This window comes from Labeo rohita, chromosome 20 (genome assembly GCF_022985175.1).
Source record: "Labeo rohita strain BAU-BD-2019 chromosome 20, IGBB_LRoh.1.0, whole genome shotgun sequence".
NCBI classification, from domain to species: domain Eukaryota; kingdom Metazoa; phylum Chordata; class Actinopteri; order Cypriniformes; family Cyprinidae; genus Labeo; species Labeo rohita.
This window is the reverse complement of record NC_066888.1, coordinates 28,626,585-28,637,290: the sequence shown is the minus strand read 5'-3', so window position 1 is coordinate 28,637,290 and position 10,706 is coordinate 28,626,585. Positions and strand designations below refer to the sequence as shown.

General features: G+C 38.4%; 1 protein-coding gene across 1 annotated transcript; it reads left to right on the top strand.

Moving 5' to 3' along the window:
* The first annotated feature begins 2,193 nt into the window (after positions 1 to 2,193).
* trib2 (tribbles pseudokinase 2) lies at positions 2,194 to 10,480 on the top strand. Its single transcript, XM_051139040.1, has 3 exons — positions 2,194 to 3,226; positions 3,888 to 4,180; positions 9,622 to 10,480. Exons 1-3 carry the CDS (start codon positions 2,957 to 2,959, stop codon positions 10,094 to 10,096), a joined length of 1,038 nt encoding a protein of 345 aa, XP_050994997.1. The 5' UTR covers positions 2,194 to 2,956; the 3' UTR covers positions 10,097 to 10,480.
* Positions 10,481 to 10,706: the final 226 nt, after the last annotated feature.

Below are 10,706 nucleotides of genomic sequence, written 5' to 3'. Positions count from 1 at the left end.
CTTTTTTTTTTTCTTTTTTTTTTTTAAATTGGGTTAAATGCATTATACATATGCCATATATATGAAGTACCTCTCCTACGTATTGACCCACTTTAACTTTTCAAAAAAGATTAGTTATTTGTCATTTTTCCGTTATTCAAAGTGTCAAAATATCATGTGGTGTGACTGTCCAGCCATAACTGTTGTTTTGAAAACGTATTTGAAATTACCCTAAATTTATTCTGATTAATTTTCTGCACTATTTGGCATGATTTCCAAAGTGTTTTGTAATCCTGTATAAAATTGCAAAGCATTTGTATTTACATTTCCATCATAAAATACAAACAAACTTTGTCCGATGATTTCCATTTTATGAAATAGCAGGGGGTGCGACCAACAAGAAACGACCATTTTGGGACTTTTATGTTGAAATCCATTCAAAGGTAGGACTTTGCCTCATGTAGCAATTGGCCAATGACCCATGGAAGCATCAAGCAGACTTGTAACTCTTTCAAATCTGGGAGAAAAAAAAATGTTTTAACTGCTGGTATGTAGTGACCACATTTGGATGTCATGTGGTATGACTGCAGAAAAACTATTTCTACAAATATTTATTTTTATTATAGATTTCATAGTGACCTTTTGTGGGAAGCTAGCTTGTTTTGTTTATGTGGCCAATTCTGTGCTTGTAAATTTTGACTGAATTTGAAATATCATGTGGTGCAACCACTTCAGAGTGTTTTCCATTATAGATTTATGTCCCAGATTGGCAGTTTTATGCTTTTATATTCAACTGATGGTTTATATACATACAATACTTTATTTTAGTCTCATTTCAGACAGTTTATGTTTAATCTTTGTACAATATGAGAAAACATGCAAAAAAAAAAATCATTTGGCACCTATAATTTTAGTTTGGTAATTATGCATTTATTATTAATTTATTATTTATTCATTAATAACCATTTTAATCTATTTTACCAGATTCCACTGCCAAGCAAAGTAAAATAATGTATAAGAATGTTAATTCTGACCCTGCAGTCAAGCACAAACTCCAGATTTCATTTTCTACTTACTAGTTTATCTTTACTAGTTATAGCATGAAATTAACATGAATGAACATCAGAAGGTATCTTGTTTCACCCATGAAAAGATGTCAGTACACACCATTTTTCAAGTTCAAGTCCACCGACTTTAATTTACTCTCCTGTCTGGTTTGTTTGTCAGACAAAATGGTGTTAATCAAACTGGTGAAGGGTCAGTTGAGCAGCCAAGATTGGGCAAAGATCAGAAATAAATGGGACTAAAGAAATACCTGCAGTTAATACCATGTGCTGCACTTTTCACACATCCCTTTAAATAGATTTTTAATTATATAAGGCCTTTGCGTCATTTAGAGCGAACACTTGATATGTGGCGCAACCAATAGTAGTAATAACTGTATTAAAATAAAATATCTAATTTCTGTGGTTGATATATGAATCACTGCTACAGCATGCTTAAGTGAATGGCATTTTGAAATATTTTTATCAGTTTTATGCAATTTACAGGAAAAATAAGTCTGCTAACTACATTTAAGAAGGCAGCTCTTCTTAATATGAGATCATTATTTACAAAAACAAATGCAAATACTTCTAAACACTTTAATTACTGAGAACGTCTAAAAAATGTTAAGCATGTTAAGGAAATGAATTAATTTAATATAAATCATGGTCACACCACATGACATTTTTTTAAAGCTATGGCCAATTCATCCAGATGAAAAAACACTTAATTTTAAATTTTAATATGAATTAATGTGTACACAACATTTTTAGTGACTGAACAATTACAATAGATATTATTATTTTTTGTATTTTAAAATTGGCCTGTCGAAAATCCTTATACGTCAATGACCCACATATATATATATATATATATATATATGCATAGATTCAATGCTTAATCATCAGGGCAATGCAGTTAATCAGAGTTTGATGTCATTTTTGCTTCATTGCACAAACCAACTGACATTTAATCATAACACACACTTTCCCCCTAGAATTCACCGTACAGACAGATAATTTAGGGTGCTTCAATTAAATTCCAAGGACAACAATTATCTCACATGACTGCATGGATGGCTTGCTTGCAAGACTGTGGATGTGTCAGCATCAAGCGAGCAGCCAATGGGAGGGCGCTTCGGCCGTGACGTCATGGGGGCTGGTCGTGCGCGTGGAGAGCTCCAGTCAGTCCCGCGAGCGCAGTCAGTCAGTCAGCCAGCTCGTGTGTGCAGCTGACCCCGCGCCTTCAATGGACTAGATTCCCAGCCACGTAAGTAAAAGAACATGATAATGGTGTCTTGTTGCTGAAACAAGGGATAGGCCCGGGGAGAACGTCGGCCGTCCCCTCTTGCCTTTGTGCAAATCAGATCCAAGCGCCGGAGATCGTCGGGAGTTCGGCTGCTCACTAGGAGGAGGACATCGACTTCCCAGGCGTAACAAAAGGCGGCTCGCCACCTGGAGGAAATTTTTCCTAGCCATATTTGGTAGATGCACGGACAGGATTCGCGTGGAGGCCCGCTTGAATGAACACGGAGCGCCCTCTCAGGATATCTAAGCCCAGCTGGCACTTTTCCCCTTTTCATTTAATGCAAAAAGCCCGTTCTTTACCTGCTGCGCTGCATCGACCGTGACGTCACAGCCTTTACATTACCGCGCCGATTCATGCATTTTGGGCTCTCGTAACCAAACCGTGGGGACACCGAGCATAGAGGTCACAATCCGTGCATGCACGTCATTGCATGTGTGCTCAAATGACGCCACATTGCCATTGCAATTAACGCACATGCATACGCTCATCATTACAGTCAAGGGGAATCGCCGCTGCCTTCATGCCCAGTGTTAAATAGAGGGCATCTGTCTGTCATTCACTTCCACCCCCCTTCCTCTAAAACCGTCTGAACCCTCCTGAACTGGACGAACCTCCTCCTATACTCATGAACATACAGAGATCCAGTCCCATTAACATTTCGCGTTATGGGAGATCGAGGCACAAAGCACACGACTTTGAGGAGCTATCTTGTCTAAGGACTACAGAATCCAACCAGAGTTTCAGTCCCAATTTAGGATCTCCCAGCCCCCCTGAGACCCCTGACTCCTCGCACTGCATTTCTTGCATTGGAAATTACCTTTTGTTGGAGCCCATTGAGGGAGACCACGTTTTCAGAGCCACCCACCTGCACAGTGGGGAAGAGCTGGTGTGCAAGGTAAGAAACACACGCATACACACGTATGTGTGTCATTTTGTAAGAAACACTCGTGCAGTTGCGTCAGCTATAGATAGGGATGTATGCAAGGCATGCATCTGGCTTGCTGCATTCATTAGCAGGGTGCATTATCAAATGAATGGCCTTTCTTTTGTGATTCATCAACAGTGATGAGTTATAGTCACGTGCAAAAAAGCATGAGGGAATACCCCTGAAGTGTGTGTGTGTGTGTGTGTGTGTGTGTGTGTGTGTGTCTGTGAATCCTTGCATACAGCCATGCATTCATGCATGCAAGTCCACATGACTTTGAAACATAAGACACTCTGAATGGGCTGACATGGGCAGAGAGCCATTAGTAAGAGCCTCTTATCTTTTGATGAGAGAACGGCCTCCGATGTCCACCGCTGTCGTGTTATATTTAGCCCGTCTCTCTCTCTTTTAGGTGTCTGTTACTAAGCAACATCAAAATTCAGTGTATGTTTTGGGGACTCGGAGGTGTAATGCCTTTCGACTCGGCGTTGCATAGATTTCCATTCTTTTGTTTCAGAATTAAGCAGTGCTCTTGTCTTGGGGGGCTAATACTTTTGCACTCCACCTGGGATGTTGGGAAATCGATGACGGCTTCTAATTGAATTCCAAATGCTCTTTCTCTCTTCTCCAGGTGTTTGATATCAGTCGATACCAAGAGTCCTTGGCTGCTTACTTCGTGCTGGGCACCCATGAGAACATTAACCAGATAGTGGAGATTCTTCTGGGGGATACGCGAGCGTACGTGTTCTTCGAGAGGAGCCATGGCGACATGCACTCTTTCGTTCGCACATGCAAGAAGCTGCGAGAGGAAGAGGCTGCCAGACTTTTCCATCAGATAGCATCAGCTGTGGCGCACTGCCACGACAACGGCCTGGTCCTCAGAGACCTCAAGCTGAGGAAGTTCGTCTTTAAGAACGAGGACAGGTAAAGAAGCCACTAGTAAGGTTGTTGGGTTCAAACAGAACATGCACATTTTATCTTTTTTTTAAAAGAGATTTGTTTTGCATGGACAGCATGCACATACTGTCAGGACATGCACATGCTGTCATGATAAATATCAAGGTAAATTACTGATGTATATCTCCTATTTAAACAAACATTATTAAAGTGGCTGTAGTCTATAGTTAGTTCACTGTTGTGAACCATGATTTGCTACTTGCTGCTGGTATCAGGGGACTTTCTCATTCTCGAGAACATTTTATTTCTTTTTTCTTTTTTTTTTTTTTTTTTTTTTTTTTAAATCTGGTGAAAAAAAAAAAAAAACTAAAAGTATAACCAGATTAGTGAAGCCAAAAAGGTCTGTTGTTGATGGTAATATATCAAGCACAGCTCACACAGAAATCACTTTAAAACCAATGCACAATTAAAAGCCAATTTGCACAACCAGCTCAAACTAAATTTTAAAGTGCAGATGTGTGCTAAAATAATTTTAAATAACTTTTGAATGAGTATTTTCATATGAATGGCCTTAAAAAGCATACATGCATGGGTAAAAAGCCACTCCAGTTTTGTATTCATGGCGTCTTTAATGATGTTGTCATCCTATACCATGGTATTAGTCAAAGTACTATGGTTTTGCCATTTCATACTAGCAGTGTACCATGCATGGTGCCAAAACAGTTGTCCTAAAACGTCTTGTACTAGGATAACTTTGATGAACTTCAAATGTTGACTATTATAGTCTCAGAACATATTCGCCATCTGAAATGATACAGGTCTTTATTGGCCTTTAAATGGTGCATTTACAGTATTAACCTAGTGTTAATTTAGGCTGATGTTATAAATGCATTATTTAAAGTCCACATGGAATCAAAATTGACCACATTTACTTTCTTAATACGCATTTTAGGTCATTTTTGTGCAACTATGTAAAAGATTTTTTATTTTTTGCCAAAATGGAAATTAAAATTTTAATTTAGCCAAAAAAACTGAATCCAAAAGTAAGATTTGGAGTAATAAAATTGTTGTTTATGGTGTTATTAAACCAGTCGTAGTAAAGGTCTTTGGCAACGGGCTGCCTCTTGATATTTTAGTAACAAATTTCACATATTGCTACTTCAGCATCTTTTTTTGATCATGAAGTGCATAAAACTGCTGACAAGTTTAACTATAGTGGGTTATCCTTGTTCCGTGCATGAAATATACATGGACACAGTTTGGCTTAAATGTCTGAAACTAAAAATATATTTTATTTGCTGTTGCGTTTGAATACTTTTGATTGATTACATTTTTGTGCATCACTACTTTTCTTTTTAATCATGCATGTTATTGCCAAAAATATTGCTTTTTGCATTCCGTCATGCTCCGCCTCTGAAATGCCTTTCATTTTTGGCTGACATCACCATAATTCATCATCATAATTTTCGACCCCCTTATTTCGAATGGACAACATTAAATCCCAACTTTTGTTTTTCGGTTTGCATATCCTATTTCGCCTCGAAAAAGTCGTGTTGTTAAAATAAAATGTTTTGAATGGTATTGCGTGTTTTAAAAAATGAGCCTGCACATATGTTTGGCAGTAAAATTAGTCTGAAATAATCCCAAGCGTGCGTTATGAATCTGGGTGGCCTTCGCGTTTAAGCTAAATGGCAGTTGCCCCATCGGCCAAATGAGTCAGCTCAGCTAGATTCCCCCTGGCTCGCTCGATGGAAATGGAGAACGTTGCCCGGTGCTTTAAATGTGAGCTCGGTGACCTTACTGTTCCCATGCTCTGTGGTCTGGTGCGTCAGCCGTCCACCTTTCAGTGAGTGATTGCAGACGAGCGCAAGTAAACGTGGCCAAGGGTGGTGAGTATTACCCTGGCCCGAAATCAAACACCAAGGGCGCACCAAGATTGGAACCAGAGAGGAAAGCGAGCCAGACAGAACTGCATTCCTCTGCGTAGTGGGTTCCTGACCTGGTTATGTCATGAAGGACGCTCGTAACGTTCTGCTGTCGCACGCTAGAGACCGCAGTGCAGCTCGTCTGGAATCGCTCCCTAATGTACTGGTGTGTGCATCCACGTGTCCTCCTCCTTTTCTCCTGCTTTCGTGTGGGCCGGTGTTCTTTGCAGGCTCTTGACCCGGTGTAACTCAGCCGCGTCGTGGAGCTGTGACTCACATATGCTGCATGTCATTAAGAGAATATTTCGAGCATGCCGTGTTCCCTTCGCACAGCGGTGCATGGAAACGGGTCACAAGTTCAGGTCAGAGAAGGGGCAACCTGTTCATTTCTGACCTTCAGGTAATTTAAACGCCCTGCAACCTTTCCACGCAGCGGGATGCCGCTTGTCGTGAAAAATAATATGACTATTTTGAGCTCCGAGGACTGGATGTTTTGCTGAGACTCGGTGGGCGTACGGTTTCATTCGGATGGTTTCTGATTCAGAATCTGAGTCACGAGGCAGCCTGCAGAAGACCTCAAAGATGTTTTCATTGCATATGTTGTTTTTTTTTTTGTGTGGAACTTGGGCTGCACGATGTAGTTAATTAGTGTTTTTCAGCTTTTTGATGAATAAGCAGGGAGGCAAATTGTGTAGTTTAAAAGTACTGTAAGCACACAAACTGTACAAAAGTTTGGGATTTTGAAAGATTTGTTTCTGAAAAAGTCTTGTACTCTTACACAGGATGCATTTATTAGTTAAAAAAATCCAAAAACCCTTATGTAAACTGTAATATCTTTTAAAATGTAATTTATTCCTGTGATACAAAGCTGAATTTTCAGCATCATTACTGGTCGACATGAAATGGCATTTAAACCCCATTTTAATGTGACAGATTTAGTATTTTATGAGTGAAACAGAATATATAACAAGAAAATTTTTTGATGAGATCATAAAAAGTTGTTTTAAATTTCATAGTGACACATAAACACTCGTCGTTTGAGAAAAATGCAGAAAAAACATTAACATTGTGAAAAATTTAAAGTAACTGCTTTCTATTTGAATATGTTTTAAAATGTAATTTATTCCTGTGACGCAAAGCTGAATTTTTGGCATCATTACTCCAGTCTTCAGTGTCACAAGATCCTTCAGAAGTCTTTGTAACATGCAGATTTGCTGCCCAAGAAACATTTATTATTATCAGTGTTGAAAACATTTGTGTTCCTTCATATTTTTGTTGCAACCATGATATATAAAGCTCAATAGAACAGCATTTATTTGAAATAGAAATCATTTGAAACATTCTAAATATCTTTACTGTCACTTTTTGATCAGTTTAGTGCATCCTTGCTGAATAAAAGTATTCATTTAATTGAAAAAGTGTCTAAATATAATATACATTTATTGCAGTATTTCACTAATTATCACTTGTTTTAAGTGCATGATACAAATGCGTCATTGAACCATAGTTATGAATCTGATTCATGAAAAAAAAAAAAAAAGGTCAGACATTATTTACAAAAATCATGATGGTTTCATGCTTGCAAGACAAGAAAGGCTGCTAAATTAGTGACATGCATTTTAGAAAAAATAATGGCCTAATGAAAAGCATAGAGTTCCTTTATTTTATATTAACAACAGAATCATCACATGTATGTTTCATGTTTTGCATTATTGTGCAAATTATAAGATTACAGTGGAAAAACTAGGATCACAGGGAAAGAGTAATGGTTTGAGGAATTCCGTCTTTGGTGTGGCATTATTCCTGCTTTTTATAAGTCGCAGAATGAATTCCAGATTTCCCTCTGGATTAGACTGGCAGGAATGTCCCGAGGCTATCTTTATATTGCTTTTTTATGCAAGGGATTTACCATCCAATATGTAGAGGATATTTACGCTTTGCTGTCAAAAAATGGCAATAGTAGAGGAAAATATGATTTGAAAGCAGGTTTTTGTTATTATTTTGGACTGACAGTTTTGGACGCATGTGTTTCTCTTAAATTGATTCTCTCAAATTTTTTTTTGTCATATCATTTTTGAATGATCTCAAAAGCCAACACAACCGAAAGCTTGCTTCATTTAATCTATTTTGTATCTTGTTTTAACTTTTTTTTTTTTTTTTTTTTTTTTTTTTTTTAAACAACATTTTCAGTTTTTAAGCCTGTTTTATATTATAATTTGTTCCATTTAATGAATTTTACAACTTTTTTTAGTTTGTTGATCATTTTGCAGTAAAAATCATAGAAGCTTGGGTTTTTTCTATACTTTTGAGAAACATTTGTGTGTTAAAGATCGTAAATGATATTTTGAATTTGCTCCATTTCTTGTGTTTTACAACATTATATATTACAGTTGAGGTCAAAATGAGGGGGATCATGTAAAATGTGTTGTTGTTTATTTAGTCCTGACCTAAATAAGATATTTCACATAAAATATGTTTCAGATAGTCCACAAGAGAAAGTAATAGTTGAATTTATAAAAATGACCCTGTTCAAAAGTTTACACCCCCTTGATTCTTAATACTGTGTTATATGAATGATCCGCAGCTGTTTTTGTTTGTTTGTTTTTTGTTTTTTTGTTTAGTGATAGTTGTTCATGAGTCCCTTGTTTGTCCTGAACAGTTAAACTACCTGCTGTTCTTCAAAAAAAATTCTTCAGGTGCTACAAATTTGGTTTTCCAGCAATTTTGTGTAGTTGAACCCTTTTCAACAATGACTGTATGATTTTGAGATCCGTCTTTTCACACTGAGGACAACTGAGGGACTCATATGCAACTATTACAGAAGCTTCAAACGCTCACTGATGCTCCAGAAGGAAAAACCATGCATTAAGAGCCGGGGATGAAAACTTTTGAACCGAATGAAGACATTTTTCTTATTTTGCCTAAACATCTTTTTTTTTTTTTTTTTTTTTTTTTTCTTTTCTTTTAGTACTGCCCTTTAAGGGCTACAGAAGATACTTGCATGTTTCTCAGAAGACAAAATATGTTAATTTTACCCTGCTCTTAATGCACTGTGTTTACTTCTGGAGCATCAGTGAACGTTAAGATGGATCTCAAAATCATACAGTCATTATTGGAAAGGGTTCAAATAGGCAAAAATGCTGAAAAACTTGAATTTGTCGGATCTGAAGAATTTTTCTGAAGAAAAGCAGGCAGTTTAACTGTTCAGGACAAACAAGGGACTCATAAACAACTAGCGCTAAACAAAAAAACAGAATCATTCGGGTAACAACACAGTATTTTTGACTTTTAAACAGGGTTGTTTTTATAAATGCACTATTTTCTCTTGTGGACTATTTGTAAACATCTTTTATGTGAAATATCTTATACTAAATAAAAAATAACATGCATTTTGAGTGCATTTTGTGTGATCCCTCTTATTTTGGTAAAATAATTAACATTTTCCAGATTCTGAAATCCAACTAACCAATAATTTCACTTATTTTACCCTCCACTAAGGACTTAAAATATCTGACTTTTCATGTTATTTTCTGTCTTTCCCAGGAGCCTTGTAAAGTTGGAGAGTTTGGAGGACACGTACCTCCTTGAAGGAGGTGACGATTCGCTCTCGGACAAACACGGCTGTCCAGCCTACGTCAGCCCGGAAATCCTCAACGCAAATGGCAGCTATTCGGGCAAGGCGGCGGACGTGTGGAGTCTAGGCGTGATGCTCTACACCATCCTGGTGGGCCGCTACCCGTTCCACGACGTGGAGCCCAGCTCGCTGTTCAGCAAGATCCGCCGTGGCCAGTTCAGCATCCCCGAGACGCTAACGCCCAAAGCCCGATGCCTCATCCGTAGCATCCTGCGGCGAGAACCGGCCGAACGCCTCACCTCCCGAGAGATCCTGGACCATCCCTGGTTCTCGGCCTCCGGCGGTTCGGCGGCCGCCGTCGGCCACGGAAGAGGCGAGCGAGAGTTGGACCAAATGGTGCCGGAGGCCAACATGGAAGAAGAACTAGAACAGTTCTTCAGCTGAGCACAAACTCGTCAGACGTTATGCCACGTCCTTTTAGATTATCAGAAAAAAAAAAAGAAATACACTCATTGCAAATGGTGTCTATCGTTATTTCTCATTCCGTAAAAGGACATGGTCGGTTCTGGCTAAGCTAGGACTTCTGGACGAAGCACGTCGAGTGATGTAGCAAGACTTACTTTGGTTTTTCCTTTATTTCCGTTGGTTTTCGTCTTCATTTTACGTGGTGCTCACAAGGCGTACGAGTCACAGTAAGCTACAAACATGCATTACAGCACAGGAGAACGCAGCCAAGGAACAAAGAAAATATCAGGCAAAACTGCTAAACCTCTCCTGTTTCCACCTCTGATTTCGTCTGTTTTTTTTTTTCTCTAATGCAAATTGTTGGTTGCGTCTCAATCTGATCCTCGGTTCATTTTAAATATAGCTTTTCGACAGCCCTCCATGTCATTTTTTTGTTTCTGATTCGTTACGGCTGCATTAAGAAATGATTTGTGTTGCATTAAGCTGTTCCTTTTACTATTATTGCTGCTTTTTTCCGCTCTAACGGTAACTGAAATCTTCAGAAAATACAAAAACGTCATGCACTTGACTCGCCTAGGCTTGGAGATCC